Genomic DNA, 20,409 nt, shown 5'->3' with positions numbered 1-20,409 from the left:
ACGAACATTCCCAAATTACATGAAGTTTATTTTCATCTACTTAATTATAGATTAGTTTGTAAAATAGGCATTTAAAGTCAGATTCTTGGTTCAGACCTTAGGCCTTTTGCACAGCAGTGCACGAGAAATGCAAGGGGGCAATAAGTCACTCTTGTACTGTAGTATTGTGATTGAGGGCTGGGGTTGGTGGAGCACGGTGTGCTGCTTTGCTCACCAGTGAAATATGGTTCTTTGTAGGATGGTTACAAGCTAGTGCAGTCTGGACTCTAATTTGTGCCCAGTGTTCATCTGACTCCTGGAAGGCCTAGGATTGCAAGAGTTGTACCATTTATCTTAGAGAGGAGATGAATAAGAGGAACATGACAAACTTATATACTGAAAAATCTAGAGTAGGTAAGTCAGGAACTTGTATTTATTGTTTCTCAGAATTAAAGAACAGAAGGACATTCAATGAAATTGAAAGATGGCAAATTTGAAACTTGCATATATTTTTACATGTGTAATTAACCCATGGATTTGATTGCCACAAGATACTAATGAGGCCACAACTCAGCAGGATTTAAAAAATAGATATTTTGATGAACAACTGGCCATCCAGACTCACAGTGGTGTGTGTGTGTATTTAACATAGGGCTTTTTTCTCTTGCGGTACGTGCTGCTAATGTGTATCAGCACCTCCTAGCAAGGGTTCCTATGGCTGAGGCTGCCGGTGGGGCTCAGGGTCCCAGCTGGCTCCCAGCCACAGGGCTGCTAGAGTCCTCCCAACCCCACAGCAGTGGAGGGACCAGGAGCCAGAGCCTCTGCCAGCCCTCCAGCAGCATGGGCCCAGGATGCTGCTGTGGGGCTGGAAGCCAGAGCTCCCACCTGCTCTGCAGCAGCAGGAGCCAGGAACTGGAGTCCCCACCAACCCTCCAGCAGCCCCAGCTGCTGGAACCTGGCAGGAGGGAGGTGAGGAGCCATACCAGCGCCTCTTTTTATACAAAAAAGATATTAAATATATAAACAAACTGGTTAAATATATAAACAAACCGCAGGAGTTGGAATAGAAACAAATCTTCATGGTTCTGACAATATGCCAACCAGTAACTTACTAGAAGGACATTTCTGTGGGGACAGGATGTGTCTCAACTAACTACAGGAGGGTTCCTTGCAACTTCTTCTAAATCAGCTCATACTAGAGAATGGAGCTTGGCAGAGACAGGTAATTCCATTTTGTGGAGGATTTTGAGATACAGAAATCCGTGTATTCTGATTTGGAATAGAAAACCCAAAATTTCAAAATTCTGCAAAATAAATGTCAAAAAATTGTTATTGAAGCATCAGAATGATACTTCATAACTTTGCCAAACTTTAATGTGTTGGGCTGGCAGTTTTCATGGCAGGTATCTTCCTCAGGCTTGGGTTTTGTTTTGGTTTGTTTTGGAAAATCATTTAGACACAGTGTATCAGTTATTTCCAATAGCAAGGCTGGAAAAAATACATTGTTGCCAATTGCCAATATTAAAAAATTCTGGTGATGTTTCCTTTGGACCAGGGACTTGAAATTTGGTATGGGGTGGCTGCTGTGTCAGAAACTTGCCTTTTGCCATCCCCAGGAAACTGTGCCCAGATTCGGCCATGTCATAAGCATTTGAAAAATTATAGTCCACTGGGATCGCCAACCTTGTAATATCTAAACACAAGACACCAGCAGGCGTGCTGGAACCTCCCCCACCTTGCCTTTCCCCCTCATTCCCCAGTGCCTCATCATCGGTGTTGGGGGGAACTTGTCTGTAGAGCTGGGGCTGGAAGCCGCAGCTACCCGATGCAGGTAGAAGGCAGCCCCAGCTGAGTAGGTGCTGGCATGGGTAGTGACCTGCTTTCTATGTTGCCAGAAGTCACCAGACATTGGCTGCCTGGCTAGTAGTACTGACTGTATGCTGTCAGGTCCCCTTTTTGACCTGACTTGCTAGCTGAAAACCAAACACCTGGCCACCCTACAGCCCACCCATGCTCAGTGGAGACATGCTACAGCTTTCCAACTAAATTTCCTGATGATTCCATCCACACTAGGCATGCTCTGGTCTGGGGCTGAGCAGGGCTTCCTTGTAATTTCACCTCTTAGCTGTTGTCTTCCATGCTGTGTCAGATCCACGCCCTGCAAATGAAAGCAAGGTGCCCTTTTCTTTTGCGCTTTCAGCATCACTGTGCTCAGCCCAGGGAGCATGCAGAAGGAAGCTGCCTGATTTAATGTTTTGGTTTTTTCCCCCTAAGTAAGGAGCATAAGATTGGACCCTTTACGTGTAATTCCATATATTATGATTAGGCATCACAATAATTAATTAACATAATTTCATCTTTTTGCTCATTATACTATATTTATGTATTTGTTTTTCAGATATGATTCTTGATCAACAAGTGGGCTCAGGGCAGCTCAGTGAAGATGTTCGTCACAGAGTACACGAAGCTTTACTGAAGCAGCACCACCATCAGAATCAGAAGAAGTTGAGCAACAGGATTCCAATTGTCAGATCCTTTGCTGATATTGGCAAGAAACAGTCTGAGCCTCATTCCATGGACAAAAATGGTAATGTGTCGTATTATTTTTATCGTTCAGAAGCTTTTTATAGTATGTATTTTCTCCTTCTGAGACTAAAGTCTGCTGCTGTACCCATAGCAGTCAAAGTGATTTGAATAGAGATTATATAAAATGACAAGTTTTAATTCACAGAGCTGACCCTTGTACAACTTCAGAACTATCTTTAGTTACAGAACTATGGTTGTGTCTACACTGGAGAGTTCTGTCAACAGAAGGAGGGGGCTTCTGTACTGTTGGCAAAGTACAGTGCAGACACTTTTGTCGACAGAAAGGGCTTCCAGTTGCTGGGCAGAGTTGCCATTCCGCTTTCTGAAACAACAAGTCCTGTGGCACCTTATAGACTAACAGATATTTTGGAGCATAAGCTTTTGTGGGCAAAGACCCGCTTTGTCAGAGGCATGAATCAGACTCTTCTTGTTGTTTTTGAAGATAGAGACTAACATGTCTACCTCTCTGATACTTGCCGTTCTGTTTTCTGTCACCAGAGGGCAATGCAGTTTGGCTGTTCTCTGTCAACAGAGCAAGTTGTGTAGTAACAAAGAGGAAGCCGTGCTAGTCTATACACTCTCAAAACAAAAAGCAGTCAAGTAGCACTTTAAAGACTAGCGAAGTGGGTCTGTCCCACGAAAGCTCACCTAATAAACCATTTTGCTAGTCTTTAAAGTGCTACTTGACTGCTTTTTGTTTTGATAGAGCAAGTTGTGTGTAGCAGCAATCTGTCGACAGAGGTTCTGTTGAGATTTCTCTGTCAAAGGTAACTTCTGTTGACGCTTCTAGTGTAGCCTATGCCTACGTCTACACTAGCATTCCTCTTCTGAAAGAGGCATGCAAATGAAGGAAACTGAGAATGCAAATGAGGTACAGATTTACATATCTGGCACCTCATTTGCATATTCTTTCAAACGAGCTTCTTTCAAAAGAAGAAAAGCAGTGTAGATGCAGCTCTTTTGAAAGTAATCACATGTTCAAAAGAACCCTTCTTCCTATTTGTCTTTTTTTTTTTGGAAGAAGGGTTCTGTTGAAGGTTGGGTTTACTTTCAAAAGAGCCATGTCTACACTGCTTTTCTTCTTTCGAAAGAAGAATGTGCAAATGAGGTGCCAGATATGTAAATTTGTGCCTCATTTGCATTTTGATTTCCTTCATTTGCATGCATGTCTCTTTTGAAAGAGGAATGCTAATGTAGCCCTAGCTTATGTGTTTACTACTTTTTACTTCTATTGACTATGGAGAACCAGTACCACTCTATGGCCGTGTATACACTAGCCCCAAACTTCGAAATGGCCATGCAAATGGCCATTTCGAAGTTTACTAATGAAGCGCTGAAATACATATTCAGTGCTTCATTAGCATGCGGGCGGCTGCAGTGCTTCGAAATTGACACGGCTTGTGGCTGTGCGGCTCATCCCGACGGGGCTCCTTTTCGAAAGGACCCCACCTATTTTGAAGTCCCCTTATTCCTATGAGCAGATGGGAATAAAGGAACTTCGAAGTAGACGGGGTCCTTTTGAAAAGGAGCCTCGTTGGGATGAGCCACGCGGCCGTGAGCCGTGTCAATTTCGAAGTGCCGCGGCCGCCTGCATGCTAATGAAGCGCTGAATATGCATTTTAGTGCTTCATTAGTAAACTTCGAAATGGCCATTTGTGTGGCCATTTCAAAGTTTGGGGCTGGTATAGACGTAGCCTGATAGAGTGAGCTGGATGACAATGTATGAAGTAAAAGGGAGTCAGCTTATCTTTTTGATTCTAGACTGAGTTCACAGTGAGGGCAGTTGGGAAAAATCCCCACTTTTCACTTATAAATGAAAAGTCATTGAGACAAAATAAACATGGAACCCAGCATTGTTTTTTATTGAGTCACTTGTCAGACAGTTGTATTACAAGGAGAAAAAGGGGGGAAGGTAGAATAGTACTTTAATGGAAAAAATTTGGTTAAGATACATTTTTAAAATAGGTAAGAATGGGCTACACTATTTCTAAAATGCTCACTCAGTGATGGCTAGCGTGACTGTGGTGAAATTTGCACCTTCCAGCTTGAAATGTAAACATGCTCTCAGATACTTTACAGCTGTGATGCTAACCAGTAGATGTTCATATATATGAGTAAAAGCAGCTTGGTGGTAATTATTATGCAGAAGATACTCCCAATAACTTCAGAGAACCTAAAATTTTTGCCAAGGCTTCTGACCTGCACAAACAGTTTTCTGATCCACAATGCAGTAGAGGCTACTCTTTTTGCCAAAGCAGGAGTACCCTTCGGGAAGGCTCTGTAATGTTTCCTAGCTTCTTCCCTAGAATGAAAAATCTCCAACTTGGAAGGCTGAATAATAGGAAGTTCATTTTTGTGTGATGGAATAAGGAATTAATTTATTCTGAGGGTAGGATGGAATACCCATTTAAAGTGTGAGTCTATTTTCCATGCACACACCAGAAAAAAGGCTCAATAGACCATTCTGAATTATGCATTCTTAATATAACTTTCTGAGCAAGCTAATGTAAATTTGCCCATGGCTTTACATTAGCATTTTTAGGAATGTGAATGTGACCATTAAAGAATTTATTGATTTGATGTTCCTGTTTCTCACTTGCAGCTGGGGGAGGGAGGAAACCGATCCGCTCTTGCTGCAGGTTGCACTCCATAATACCTACCACATTCAATAACTAGGGTACTCTCAGGGCTTCTCTAGCAAATGAACAGTAGGGAAGTGATGCTGCTTGGTCTGCAAAGAAAGCTTTTGAGAAAAGCCCTGAGAGTTGTGGAAATGTCACCAGTCCCAGTTCAGGAATCTTTCTTGCCTGTGGGCTAGGGATAAGGTACCAAACAACTCCCAGAACATCCTAATTTTGTCCAGATTCCATGTGAAGTTTACTAGTCCCCAATTCAGGAAAACATCTGTGTTTGGGAGAGATTTCAAACATATTATTACCATTAAACCTGTGTTTAATTTTGATTAAAGTCTATGTGCTTAAGCACCCCTTTGTATAGAAATGCACATGCTTAAGTGCTTTGTAAATCACGCCTGTAGATTGCTCTTGGCTTCCTGCATTCTGGTAATTGAAACTGCCTGATCTTGTGTGAGGAACACAGCCCATTTTAATTATATTATTTATTTTGTATTTAATTCATTTAAAAAAAGTAAAAATATCCTTAGCAATATCTAAACAAAGATAAATCAACTTTGTATCCAAGTTACAGTGATACTGCCAACCATGCTGTTTTAATAGTCCAGTGGAGTTAGAGATGGCTGTTTCAAGGTAAATAAGATTGTCCATTAACTTACCACTCTCCTATATCAGCCTTTTCAAAGTAGAAAAAAGGTACCACGTTAAAGCTGAACTTTATTGCAATGTTTAGTCCTTATTCTCAGTTTAACTGATACCATGCTATGTTTGGATTATTGAATAGTTGCTTGGTTATCTTTAGCATATCTCAGAAAGGAAAGGACAAAATTATTCTAGATCTGCTTACAAAGTACTCTAAACCATTTATTTAATTCACATGTGGTTTTGCCACGGCCTTGGAGCACCAGTACAGTGGTGCCAATCCGGTGCGACAGCCTGCATGCCGTAGTGCTAGCTGCTGTCCTTCTTCTCCATTTAAAAGAAAAGAGGAGTGGAGAGAAGAAGGATTGTTTAGTGGATCATCTTGGTCTCAGGCTCATTGGTTCCTAGCCAGCCCTCTTGTAGATGCTGCCCACCATTCTTCACACTCTTAAAGGTAGGTTGTCCATCGGGCACTGCTCGTAAGATATGCAGAATGATGTGCATGGCCTCTCGTGACATTAGCAGTTCAGCAGCCTTGAGGGCCTTGCAGATAGACAGGGAGTCCTTTTTTGAGAAGCCTGAGCATTCATTTCTTGCCTCTTTACAGCTATTTCTCTTCATATATCCCTTTCTTTGTAATTACAATACCTGCTGGGGAGACTTGCTTTTCCCCTAGGGCCTTATGTCCCCCTGTTTTCCGATATATGTAAGACAGACAAAGGGGATTCAGTGTAGTTGCTGCAGCCTTTGTATGATGTGTTCCTCTTCCTGCTGGCTGTAGCTGAAAATTTCTCTTTGGAAGGCTGTTCAATACTCAGAGCAATTGCCCAAGCTGCTCCTATCGCTAGAATGATGGCTCAGACATAACTTTTGAACTGTGAAAACTAAAGTTCGGTCAGTTAAATTTGTTTCAGAAAATCCCCAGCAAAAACTAAGACAGAAAGCAAGGTCAGGCATATGCGGTAAGAAATGTCTGTGTCCTCAGGACTGCTTTGCAAAGCCTGCGTGTGGTTCCACACTAGTCTGTTTATTCCAATGCCTCCCTGCTATGCATGTAGTGTATACTATATGTGGCTGTAAGAAAGGATCCAACCACCTGCAAGGTATGAAAGTGCCCTTCTCTCCCACAATCTGAAAATTGGGTTAAAATAGCTGGTCAATTTATTTTATGATTATTTCTACTTTTTGGAGCAAAGACTTTAATTACACAACAGCTGCGTCAGATCTTCTGAGCAGAGCAAACAGCTCTCCTGAGGTTGTCTTACTGATATCCTCCATTTTTCTCCTTTTACTCTTCTAGTCCTCAAAGGCTGAATGTCTCCAAGCCCAGAAGAAATGTACACAGCCTTTTTCATAGCCCATCAATGCTGATCCAGGGATGGTCACAGAGTAATAAATAGAGCAGTACCAGACAGCTTGTCCCAGAACCTTGTTGTCCCCTCTTCTACTGAGGCAGCAAATAGCCAAGGGAATCTGCCCTCAGATGGGAGCTGAAGATTTTTCTTGGTGTAACGTTAGCACCTTTGTGGCCTAGATGGAATCCACTCTGCAGGGTGCACCAGCTAATAAAGACATGTACAGGAATAAGTCAGGAAAACTTCCTTCTGTTACCGTGGCACATGTTCCTGAGTAAATTCCCCTCCTGACTCTGACTCCCTGCGGAGTAAACACACATCTCACTTCCTCAATAGCACAAGAAATATGGGGAAAGGAAACACTGATTAACAGAGAGAAGAATAGAGAAAAACAACTGGGAGAGAAGGTAGTGGAAGCAGTAAAACAGCAGAAAATTATCCAGCATGAGAACCCACAGGACCTATGATACCACCATATAAAAGGACAGACAGCGAGTATCTAGACTCAGAGTTCAGGATTGCTAGGCAAAGTTATCAGCTGGTTAGAAAGTTGTTGGGTGCTCCTTCTAACACTATGGTGTCCTCTTCTTCTGCTCTCTGCAAACCCACAGAGAACACTCCCCACTTAACTAGCTCTCCTGATTCTCAGTGCAAAGTCACATGTCCTACTCCTCACAGCCTATTCAGCTCTGGGTGACAGTGATTCTGTGTCTGGAGCTGGTTTGTCTTTCTCAGATATTGTCTCTTGTGGTGTACCTCCAGACTTCCATTCTGGGACATCTCCAGTCAGATGCTCTGACCTTCCCAAGCTTTTAGCTGATTCTCAGCTGCTTTGCTATGGGGGAGCCTGCTCACTGTGGGGCCCTTGTCTGGAGCTACCAACACCCACACCCCTGATGCTCTCCCTACTTTGATTCCCCTTTTCCTGGAAAAAACAGAATTTCTTTGCCTCTGGATGAGGTTTTAAAGGGCTGTGCCCTCTAAACCCCAAGTTGATTACACTGACTTAAGGAAACCTTCAAGTAGGTTACAGATAGCATACTGCTGTGTGACTGCTGCAACTAACATAACCTATAAAGCCACTAGGCTCAAGATAGGGGCATGGGAAGATGGTTTAGAGCCACCATAATTGCTTGCTGCAGTTAACCCTTCAACCTCTTTTCTCTGTGGTGTCTACACATGCTGGCTTGGCAGCGTGCCCAACCCTGGACACCTTGGGAGTAAAGGCCTGAGACCATGACTCAAACTCTCATCCCCTGTATGGGGGCAACCTGTTGTGCCCTCACTAGACCATAGGATGTCATCACTGGAAGATATTTGTGCTTATGTTCTTCCTCTGTTTTTCTTTGTGTGTAAATCTCTAATTCATTTTCTTTGTATTTAGTAGTATTATCTTTTGTTTACAATGGCTTTTCTTCACATCCTTTTCAGGGCTAAAATGTCAGGGTGCTATGGATTTACTGTGCATTTTTAATGCTGCCATGCTGTGTTTAACTTTCACTTTTCATTAAGCATCAAAACTGTGAGAATTAAAAGCCTGCTTTTGATGTTCCAATAAAAAAGTGACACTCAAATTTGGCATAACAACAGCAAAAATTATTTTTTAAAAAAGCTTAGTATGACACTAAATGCCCAGAATGGAGGGTGGAAAAGAATTTCAGAGAAAATACTGGAAAAGCCAATGGAATTTTAGAATGTATTATCTTTTGCCTGTAATGAGTCTTTTTTCCAGATTAATTTTTGAATGCTCTGTAACTCATATTTTTAGTGAGTTTTTTTTTTTTTACTGAGATCCTCATCCTGATGTTTGAGAATTATATCTGTGAATACTTACGTATCAAGATGATGGTATATCCCTAAAGATGGGCTTCAGTCAGATACACCTCTTCTGTATAACTTAGGAATGGTAACAAATATCTTTGGGGTCTTCTGCACTTTTGAACAGGCTTCTGCAATGTAGAATTTATGAGTACCTTTTTGTTGACTCTGGCTTATGCAGAGACAACAAGTAGTGAGAGTTTCATTATAGTATAGTTGGTCTGAAAAATCAGATGATACCATAATTCTAATGGCAAACATAAAAATTTTCCAAAATGTTTGCCATCTCTCCCCCACCTGTTCCTGACTAGCCATATACCTTTAACCCCTGCACTTGGAGATACACCAACTGTAGCTCCCATAGAACAAAGGCTTGTTCTAGTGTGCTAAAAACAGAATGTAGATGCAGGCACATGAGTCGCAGGAGGGACGAGCTGCCTGAGTTCTTGGAAGGGATCGTATTCATGGCAGCTAGCCCCTCCCACTGCTTGCACGGTTGCAACTTCATTCTCATTCTAGTGGACAAATTTGAGCAGAGCTGGTATGCATATGTGATTCCTGTCTCCTTGATATGAGAATTACACTCCCAGATCCAAGTATAGAGAAACCCATTGCTGATGTAATATATACTCCAACAGGCCGAAGAAAGGAAGGGCAAGCAGGCTAGGACAAGGGATTAATGGCTAAATGCAAGAAGGTGTAAGTTACAATAGCCCTTTCCATTCACATTAACATACACCATCTTGCATATTCTTCTTTCCCTGTGTGTGTGTTTGGTTGAGCTGAGTATAGTGGAGCTACATTAGTGTAAGGGGGTCTGCTTTGTGCAGCACCTTTGAATTTGGCCCACAAATTATAAATTACTGTTCCGTCATATCACATGTTTACACTATTTTCATCCCAGTTTCATAATCTTGTATGTGCAGTTAAGCATTAATATGCAAACTCAGTGCTAATAATGTATGAAGCAGACTGCACTGAGGTTAATGGGGAGTCCTCTGGTTACGTAAGTGGTGAATTTGGCTTTTGCCTGTTCAAGACACGCAGTGACTTCAATATGGGATCAGATTCTTAATGAGTTTCCTTTTCTCTGTGTAGCCAGTACAGCTGGACCCAACAATGGTAATTCCAAATTAAATTATTTAATATTGTATTTCATAGGTGACATGCATTCTTTTCAGGCAAAGTAATTTTACTACAGACTTATTATCCATAGCTTTCTCACGATACTGAAATAAGGCTCACATAATTCTTAAACATTGTCACCCAATATTTGTTCTTTCTTCTTCCATATGTTTCTTGTACCCATGATTAAATGTATTATCTACATATATGGAATTGTGTCATTCATCTTTATATTTCTTTATTTTGCTCTGTCTTTGTTGTGTCTGTCTCTAACAGGCTCATCTCATCTCTGTACCTCCCTCATCTCTACCCTTTGGGTTCTGTAAGCTCCTTCGAGGTTTGAGAGGTAGTATAAAAATGTATCCTGCTTGGGTTTCAGGTCAATTAAAATGTACATCCTTGTTTATGTCTAGCATGCAACTTTTTTCTGTAGGCTAATAATCAATATTTAAGGCCTTTGCCAGAAGCTGTAATAATTACATAAGAGAATCTTACATGATTATGGTCATTATTTGGAACAAAGATGAAATATTTGAGACTAGAAATCATTTCTTTATGAACACATTTCCTTTTATAAGTTGAGAAGGTGGTGCACCACAACATTTTGCGTAGAGATGCATGAATATACTTGAAATTGTGCTTGAGGTTCAGGCTTAATATTACAAAAATTCATAATTGTGTTTCCTCCACTGCTTCGCAGGAGAAGTATTTTAAAAAGGTACCAAATTTTACCCTCAGTTGTGCAGGTACAATGAGAATGGCAGTTGGTTCATGGTGGTTAAGATTATTTTTCCTTACAGACACTGTAACTAAAAGCTGATTTTTTTAATAGTATTTAAAAATATTTGATAATATTTAAACTGACCAAAATCTGATCCTAATTTACTTCATACATAGCTACTATTTCTAGTTGGCTTTCTAGTCTCTTTAGATGTGAGTCCATTTAAGATTTGAAAGTTGGTGACTAGTAAAAAGTCACAGTTAAAAGGCCTTGTGCTGGGCTCCCACAACTCTGAAGCACTATTGAATGGAAAGGAGTACTTTATTGACACTTGATATACCCTTTTATATATATTTAGGGTTTATGAAGTTCCATGTGTGATTTGCCTTGATTTCTCTTAGCTATATCTTGTTCTTTTATGCTTATCGTGGTTTCTTTCTTATTGGAGTAGATTTTGTCTTTCTTTGGCTAAAAACTAGGTTTCTTGGGTAAAAGCAACATAATATTGAGTACAGAAGGTATTCTGAATGCAATCACTTTAGGTTTGAAATTTTGGAGGATCATAGTATATTGTAGCTTAAATTTTATTTCTGGAACTGTGATATTTTTCTTTGTACTTTTAGAAGGCTTTTTCAAATACTGAATTCTCAGATATCTTTTAATACAAGCACCTTTAAAGAAATATAAAAGAAGACCCCACTTTAATTCCATTTATATAAGAATGGCTTGTTTTTGCATGAAATAATCTTTCTTATAAATCATTGTGATTTCCAAAATTTGAGCATGCCCATCTACTGTACATACTTTTAAAGTGTTAGTAATTTTTCTTTATATTAAAAGCTAATTGTTTTCTACATAAAATCAAGAAGTATATTTCATTGTTTTGGTGTTGCCATTTTAATCCCTAAAACCTATTTAAACATGAGTTTGTTTGTTGAACTGTTTAAATTTATTGTGTGTGTGTGTGTGTGTGCGCGCGCGCGCGCACTGAGAATTTCAGTTAGGCTACGTCTACACGTGCACCCAACTTCGAAATAGCTTATTTCGATGTTGCGACATCGAAATAGACTATTTCGATGAATAACGTCTACACGTCCTCCAGGGCTGGCAACGTCGATGTTCAACTTCGACGTTGCTCAGCCCAACATCGAAATAGGCACAGCGAGGGAACGTCTACACGCCAAAGTAGCACACATCGAAATAAGGGAGCCAGGCACAGCTGCAGACAGGGTCACGGGGCGGACTCAACAGCAAGTCGCTCCCTTAAAGGGCCCCTCCCAGACACACTTTCATTAAACAGTGCAAGATACACAGAGCCAACAACTAGTTGCAGACCCTGTATATGCAGCACGGACCCCCAGCTGCAGCAGCAGCAGCCAGAAGCCCTGGGCTAAGGGCTGCTGCCCACGGTGACCACAGAGCCCCGCAAGGGCTGGAGAGAGAGTATCTCTCAACCCCCCAGCTGATGGCCGCCATGGAGGACCCCGCTATTTCGATGTTGCGGGACGCGGATCGTCTACACGTCCCTACTTCGATGTTGAACGTCGAAGTAGGGCGCTATTCCCATCCGCTCATGGGGTTAGCGACTTCGACGTCTCGCCGCCTAACGTCGATTTCAACTTCGAAATAGCGCCCAACAGGTGTAGACGTGACGGGCGCTATTTCGAAGTTACTGCCGCTACTTCGAAGTAGCGTGCACGTGTAGACGCAGCCTTAGAGAGCATGTTACGGTTGATTGGCAGGTCCATGCTTTAGAAAATCTACAATTCTCTTTGAGGACTTCTCACAGAGAAGCCTATAACAATTGAAATGCATGATGCCTACTGTCAGTAGACTAAAGCCAGGCATTGTTGTCACTAGATTTATAGTTCAGTAATCAAAGAATGGCATTCTGGACAGCCCCTCACCTCTGCACTCATACACAAAGCTACAAAGGAAGGTGTTTGGCATGACAGAGATACACAGGTGTTCTTGGAGAGGATCAGCTGAATGAAAGTGGCTGTTGCTGGGACTAATGGGCTGGTGCTGTGGCTTGTCCCCACACTTTCCATTTACCCAGTCCCAGGCCCTAGCCATTTAAATATAACAAGTCAGACTCCCCCCCGCCACACACAGTTAAGCACGCTGCAGTTCTCCTTATTTGCTGACTACATTTTCAGCCGGAAGGGTCCGCTCAGTATGTATTTTCAGACTTTCTCCTCAGATCTGAGGGCTAGCAACTTACTATTTTACTTGAATGAAGACTAAATCTCATACAATCACTTGTTTCCATATGGTTCTAGCATACGTGGAAAATAAAAGATGAAGTCTTGTATCGGCATGCAAAAACAACAGAAGCCATTCACAAACTCCACATGCTGACTGGGGCCTGTTTTTCCTGCTGTGTGCACTTCTTTCATTCTGTTACTAGACACAACAGTTGAAACAAGTGTTCAGACCATTGAAATTTGATATCACGTCAGCTGATCAGAGGAGGGGTGGGCAATAAGATGGCTGCAGTTCACCAGGGTTAGCCTCTGGCAGACTGCTGGCACTGTGTTTACTTGCACTTCTGCAGGTATGGTTGCTTGCAGCTCTCATTGGCCATGGATTGCAATTCCTGGCCAATGGGGGCCACAGGAAGCAGCATTGACCAAGATACCACTTCCCACAGCTCCAATTGCCTGGGAAGGACAATCAGCAGCCAACGGGAGCAGCAAGCACCCATACCCGCAGAGGTAAATATAACGCTGGCAGCCCACCACAGGCTGACCCTGATGAATCATGGCTGGCCCACACACCAGTTTATTGCCCACAACTCCCAGTCCCTTTACACTTTGACTTAAGAGATGGTTCCCCTCTTGAGAATTTGTATTTACTGTAACTTGGGGTGGGAGCTGACAGCTTATGACACCCCATGTAATAATACTCTGTCATCCTGTAGGGTCCTGATTGTCAGTCTGAGAACCCCTCCTCTGAACACTCCAATTTGTCCAGATTCTTCTTAAAGTATATGAGCTGAGGCCTAACCAGTGCCAAGTAGAATGGAGCACGGTTTTACATGCAGTACTCTGTTAATACGCTTCAGCTGCATCATATTGTTGACCCTCATTCAGTTTGTGATCCACTATAACCAGCAGATCCTTTTCAGCAGTACTACTACCTAGCCAGTTATTCACTATTTTCTAGGTGTGCACTGGATTTTTCCTTCCTAAGTGAAGTACTTTGAATTTGTTTTTATGGAATTTCATCTTGTTGAATTCACACAAATTCTCTAATTTGTCAAGATCATTTTGCATTCTAATGTTGACTTCCTAAGTAGTTGTGCAACCCACACACCTACTGGGTGTGGTTCACTGTCGCACGTAGTGGCACTTAAACTTGAGACAAAACAAACTTTCTGTACAGCTTTAGCTGAGAGACAGCTGGCTTTTAGCTCGCACTGTAGAGGCTCCTGCATTAAGCTCCAGAGGTCCCAGGTTCAAGTCCTCCTGCTGGTAGTTCCACTTGCAGCTCTTCCCAACTAGATGTTGTCTGTAGATTTTATAAGTATACTCTCCACTTGTTATCCAAGTCATTAATGAAAATATTGCATAAGACTGGACCCAGGACTGATTCCTGTGGGATCTCACTAGATCCCCAGTGTTGGTTGAATAACTGATCTCTGAATACAGTCTTTCAATCGACTGTGTACCCACTTACAATAACTTCTTCATGTAGGACAGTATCAAAAGCCTCACTGCAAGCAATGCATAATGGGTGCGTCTACACTTGCATTCTTCTTTCGAAAGAGGCATGCAAATTAGGGAAATCAAAAATACAAATGAGGTGTAGATTTACATATCTGTCACCTCATTTGCATATTCTTCTTTCGAAAGAAGAAAAGCAGTGTAGACCCTGTTCTTTCAAATTTAAACTCCATCTTTGAAAGAATTCTTCTCCCTTTTCTCATGGGAAGAAAATTGAAAATGCAGATGAAGCAATATCGTGTGCTTCATTTGCATAATCTCTTTTTGGAAGAGATTCTTTCCAAAGGAAAAAAGCAGGGTAAACGGGGCTCTTTTGAAAATAAACCCCATCTTTGAAAGAGCCCTGTCTATGCTGATATTTTTTTCTTTCAAAAGTATCTCTTCCAAAAAGAGATTATGCAAATGAAATACAAGATATGTAAATCAGTGCCTCATTTGCATTTTCAATTTCCCTCATTTACATTCCTCTTTCGAAAGACACAGCCATAATGTTCTGATTTTTACTTCAGTGTCTCTCACCTTTACTGGGCATCTTATTTGCTGCTACACTTTCACCTGCCAGACTTTCTTTTACATTCCCCTTAGATGACAAATTTTCTTTCTGTGCCTAGCTTCCCCAAGTGTGTCCCTTTCTGACATGCCCCTCGCCACCCAATCAGTGCAACATTTTTCACCCATCGTATTTATGTGTGTGTCTGCATTCCTCTCTCGCTTCCAAGTCCTTTAAATTTTACAGGTAGATTTGAGATAGGATTTTTCTCACAATCAAACAAAAGAAACAAAATGAACTGTTCTTTTCCTTGCCATTCCCTCCCTTCTCTTCCTGCAGGGCCAGAATGTTCATGTTAATTTAAATATATTGGTCTCTTACATGTGCTTCTCTTCTGTGGCCTTCTCTTTTTGCACCATCAGTGGCAAATCCTGACTATTTTACTGCCTTGCTATTATTCATGTGTAATGAGGCTTTCCCTACAAAAATATTAGTTCCCTGAAGCCTTATAGCTTGTTTCTTTGTTTTTGTTTGTTTTGGAGATCTGCAAAACAACTTTTAAATATTTATGTTTGTCCTGTTTCTTAAATGGCTAAAAATACTCCACTCAGCTTAGATTAATAGATAATTGACTATAGCTAGGGTATTCAAAAGAATATCCTTTTACTAGGATATCCAAAAGAAAATGGAAAATGCTGTGAATCACCAGGCTGAGAACCACATATCAGCACTCATTGTGCTGGTCGACATAAGATCCATATTTCCACGAGACCACTATACTAAAAGCACACCAATCTAAGGCCTTATTCCTGCAAACATATGTGTCCATGTATGACTTCATTCATGAGTAACCATTAGCTTCACTAGCACCATTAATATGAAGTCATGCAGGTATGTGTGTGCATTGTTATGACTTATGTTTGAACACTTTTTGGCATTGACCATTTTTCATTTTTATTAATATTTTGTGTTTCTTCCTCCCTGGGTTTTTTTGGACGTCTTCACTTAAAAGTTGAGTTTTCCATTTCATTACCTTATTTAACAATTTGTAATTTTTTTAAACTGTTTAAATTTCAAAACATTTATTTTTCATAACAAGACACTTATTTTATCTTTGGTTTCCATGCTAATCAATGCCAATTTATGCACATGAACTAACATCTGCACAGGAAGACCTAAATGTATGAGTACTATTGAGGACTGAGACATAAAGTTGGTGTAACTTCCTGCAAGTGGACTCAAACCTGGGAGCTCTGGAGATTAGCACATGAGCCTCTACAGTATAAGCCAAAAACCTGGTGGCACTCAGTTAAGGCTATAGAGAAGACTCATTCTTCTGAGGAAGAGTGTCCTGAGGCTCTGTTGAAAATCCCAGACGAGCTCCCACTTGTAACTGCTGAGAGGCAGACTCAAACCTGGGATTTCTGTAGCTCAGTGCATGAGCTGCTAGAGTTTGAGCTAAAAGCCAGCTGCCTCTCAGCTAATGCTGTAAAGGGGAGTTGTACTTTTTCTGTTGTGTAAGTGGTCTAGGTGTTACTATTTGGGACAGTGAACCACACCTAGGTGTGTGGGTTATATAGGCAGCTCCTCACATGGCTTAGGAAATTATCTTTGTAGATGTGGGGCTGTTTTTAAATTAGCATTTTTAATTGAGTAACAGTTCTTAACAGAACTGACAGTGTGAATGATAGAAAAATCTGTCCTGTCTCTATCCTACAGTAGGTTTAAATTTTTCTGCAATGGATTCTCCCATTTCTAGCTGCAGCTATTGAATGTTCTGTCTGTTGAGAATTTGTCTGTTGTTCTAAATAAATCTTTAATTTTACTTCCAATCTTACATTCTCATACACATGAAGTATGAAGCATATGTGCTACTCTAATTTAATTTTAACATTTGCTTCACGGACTGCTTCTCTAGTAATGTAAATAATTGTTACTATTCTGTAATAACAATATTTTTTTTTAGCAGGTCAGATTGTTTCCCCACAGTCAGCTCCCGCCTGCATTGAAAATAAAAATGATGTGAGCAGAGAAAACAGCACTGTGGACTTCAGCAAGGTAAGCATTGATTGAAAAGTGCCTTCTGACTGGGAAGTAGAAATTTTACATAAAAAGAGCTGTTTGGGTTAAATAGAGAATGCTGTAAAGGTGTTTCATATTAATATTATAATTTGTCACACCAGTGCCACAAAATATGTTATGTTGCACCTCAATAAAGACAGTTTCAAAACATTTCCAATAAAATATTGTTAAATATTGCTAACAGGAAAACACGTTCCAGGAGATTCTATACACTTTTCATTGCATAGCAGTGCAAAGAGGCAACAGATTGTAGCAAGAGATCTCAGAAGTGAGTAAAGGGCTGACTAAGTAGGAAAGTAAGTCAGATTGCTTATCATTCAGACTTACCATGTGTTCTCTTGTGAGAATAATACATAAATTTAAAATGCATTTTTGTAACCTATTTTTGTTGATTCTGTGCATCTGAAAAATAAGTTCCTTTTGTTAGACATCAATAATTTTTTTAGCACTGAATCACACCAAGGTATTTCAATGTGCTTTACAAAGTTACAGTATTTCAGATGCACGGTTTTTAATGTCAAACTAATTATAGAATGCAAGGCAACGTAGGCTAGTCTTCAGGTTTGGTGTAAAAATGTCTCTTACCTTGGAGAAGGTGCGGGATGCCTAAAGCAAACTTTCACATCAGGTACTGGCATGAGATAAGCATGACGGCAACAGGTGACGTCAGCTGGTAAGAGTTGAGTAAATCAGGGAAGGTGAATAAAACTAAAATTCGAAAGGGATTTTTACAGTTAATGAAGAATGGCATTTTGAATCTGTTGTGGAATCTGACTGCCAGCCAGTATAATTGAGTCAGTACTAGAGTTATGTGCTCGCTCCATCTGGTGCCAGACAGAATCCTAGCAGCAGCAGCAGTTTGTACCAGCTGAAGTCTGTCATTTTTGTGTTCAGGGGTTAGGAGACCATTAAAAAGGTCAGTACAGTTGTCTGCGTGGGAAGAAACAAAGACATGAAAAGGAACTTTTCATCAGAGAGAGAGTAAGTCTCAGAGAGTGTGCATGTGAGACTACAGTGTATTCTGGATGTCTTCTGCAGTATTTGCAAGCAGATTTAACTGCAGCAGAAACATGCAATTCAACCAGGAGGCCAGTATTAATCCTTTAAATACATATATATACAGGTAGCAGTAAACAAAAGTATCCCCTTCTAAGGTGTAACATTTTTGTTCAATGTTGTTTTAAAAGTGTGACCGAGTGGGTGGTGCTTACTTAGGAGGGTGCTTTTGAAAGGGGGGTTTCCTTTAGAAGGAACTCTGTTCACATGGCTGCTTTGACTTCTGGAAATGGCTCTTCCAGAAGACAGATCATGCTGGAATATGGAAATAAGGCATGAGCTGTTTAAATCAATACCTCTTTTGCATTTCTGATCGGCATCATTTGCATGTTCCTTCCAAAAGGCAGAGGCTGTGTAGACGCAGCTGATGTTTTTCATGCTGAAGGTAAATTGAAACACAGATTTGGAACCTTCTTCCACCAGCTTTACACTGATGTGATTTCACTGACTTCACCACAGCTGTTCTGGATTCTCACTGACTTGAGCATGGTCTCAATGGTTTCCACCATCAGCACCCCACTGCAAATTTTTTTCCAGTACCCCAGTGTAAGAGGAGAACAAGGCCCCACCTTTCTAGCTAACCTTAAGAACTACCAAGTTAAACACAAGGGCTGTGTCTACGCTTGCATTCCTCTTTCGAAAGAGGTACGCAAATGAGGGAAATTGAAAATGCAAATGAAGTGCAGATTTGCGTATCTGGCACCTCATTTGCATATTCTTATTTTGAAATAGCTTCTTTCGAAAGAAGAAAACCTTTGCTCCCCACACTTACACCAGACCTGTGCTCAGCACAGGAACAGACTGCTTTTTAATCAAAGTCAGATTCCATCTGGATACCGTCAAGTCTTTCAAAATTCATGTGATGACATTAATTGTGAGGTGTGATAGACTCAGCTTTGAACTACCACAGATTGAGTGAGGCAACTCTTCAGTTCCTGTGTTCCTTCATTGCTGAGCATTTCCAGAAGGTGTTGAATAGTTGCTCTTCATCTCCAAGGGCAGTCTTGTGGAGTCCTATGAAGTTCCACCTTCTCTCCCCTCCTGTCCAGTGCATATGGAACTGTTAGAAGAGCTTGGGAGCAAGAACTGGCTGTGGTATCTCCATAAGATGATGAATCCCGGTTTTAGTTCTAACCTAATCCAGCCATCCCTCTCAAATAACTTTGCCAGTATCTCATTGAAGTTGGGGCATGAATGAAGGCTAGCTGACTGAAGCCCTTTCTTGGCAAGAGTGAGGTGAGACTGGTAGGTTGGGGGAAGTAACCAGAAGTTATGGTGAAGATCTCTGCCCCTCAGTGGTAGGTGTGTGCCAGCTGTGAGACTTCATGACCTAAAGCTAGTCTTGGAATCCCCAATCTCGAATGACGATAAAGCGGCTGATTGTAGGAAGTCCTTTTTTCATTTTCATTTAACCAGGAGAATGTGACTGTTTTCTTTCACATGTGAAGGAGCTTGCCACTAGCAACTATGCCTTTTTCACCTCAGGTGCATGCTATGAGAGATGACATCTAAGATACCATCTCAAACCAAAGTTAATGCAGAAGGTAGCTTTTCATCTGCTCTATGAAGTCTCTCACCCATAACGCAGGACACTAACGTCCCTTGATCTGGGTTGCCTGCCTGGTTATCTCTTGATTAATTTTAAAGTGTCAGTTTTAGCCTATAAATCGCTTGAGTGACTTGGGATTTGCCTTCTTGAAAGACTGCTTCTTTCCGCACATAATGTTACCAAAAATGCCGTCACCAGAGGAGTTCCAGATGGAGTCTCCTCATTATACACTAGAGGCAACAGCTGTTTACTATGAGGGGTCTCCAGTCATAGAATCAGATCTTTTGGTATGAAATAGCCTAAATATGGCACACTGCAGGACTCGTCCTTATTCATATTTGGGGGGTTAGTGTTTTGAAATTTTGATTTAATCTCCAGCTAGTTACTTTTTAGTTTGGTTTGGTTCTGCTGTTTCTATATTTTATGTGACTGTAATTTTAATTCATGGCAAAAGTCCCTAGGAGCCAATAAGCAATATATTTTTCATCAATAATTAAAAACAGAAAAAAAAAATCCTTTCTAATGCATCTATGGAGACCCTAATCTGCTGGTGGCTTACTTTTCTGAAGAAGTGCACAGATCTTTTAACCTTAGTGCTTAGTCCTTCATATTGGTTTGTCAGTTGTCTAATACTCTAAAGTGTCA

The 20,409-nt window shown here is 41.0% G+C and overlaps 1 protein-coding gene across 2 annotated transcripts in view; it reads left to right on the top strand.

Annotated features, from left to right (window-relative positions):
* SLC4A10 (solute carrier family 4 member 10) overlaps positions 1–20,409 on the top strand; it is a 199,365-nt gene that overhangs the window by 113,592 nt on the left and 65,364 nt on the right. The window contains exons 6-7 of one of the 2 annotated variants that reach the window (XM_075001902.1): positions 2,378–2,566; positions 17,047–17,135. In XM_075001902.1, the coding sequence (XP_074858003.1) occupies positions 2,378–2,566; positions 17,047–17,135 (278 nt within the window). Of the gene's footprint in view, positions 1–2,377; positions 2,567–17,043; positions 17,136–20,409 lie in introns of both variants that reach the window. The other variant, XM_075001901.1, reaches the window with a different exon arrangement.

Source organism: Carettochelys insculpta, chromosome 8, assembly GCF_033958435.1.
Source record: "Carettochelys insculpta isolate YL-2023 chromosome 8, ASM3395843v1, whole genome shotgun sequence".
Classification (NCBI taxonomy): domain Eukaryota; kingdom Metazoa; phylum Chordata; order Testudines; family Carettochelyidae; genus Carettochelys; species Carettochelys insculpta.
This window is presented reverse-complemented; position numbering and strand designations above follow the sequence as displayed.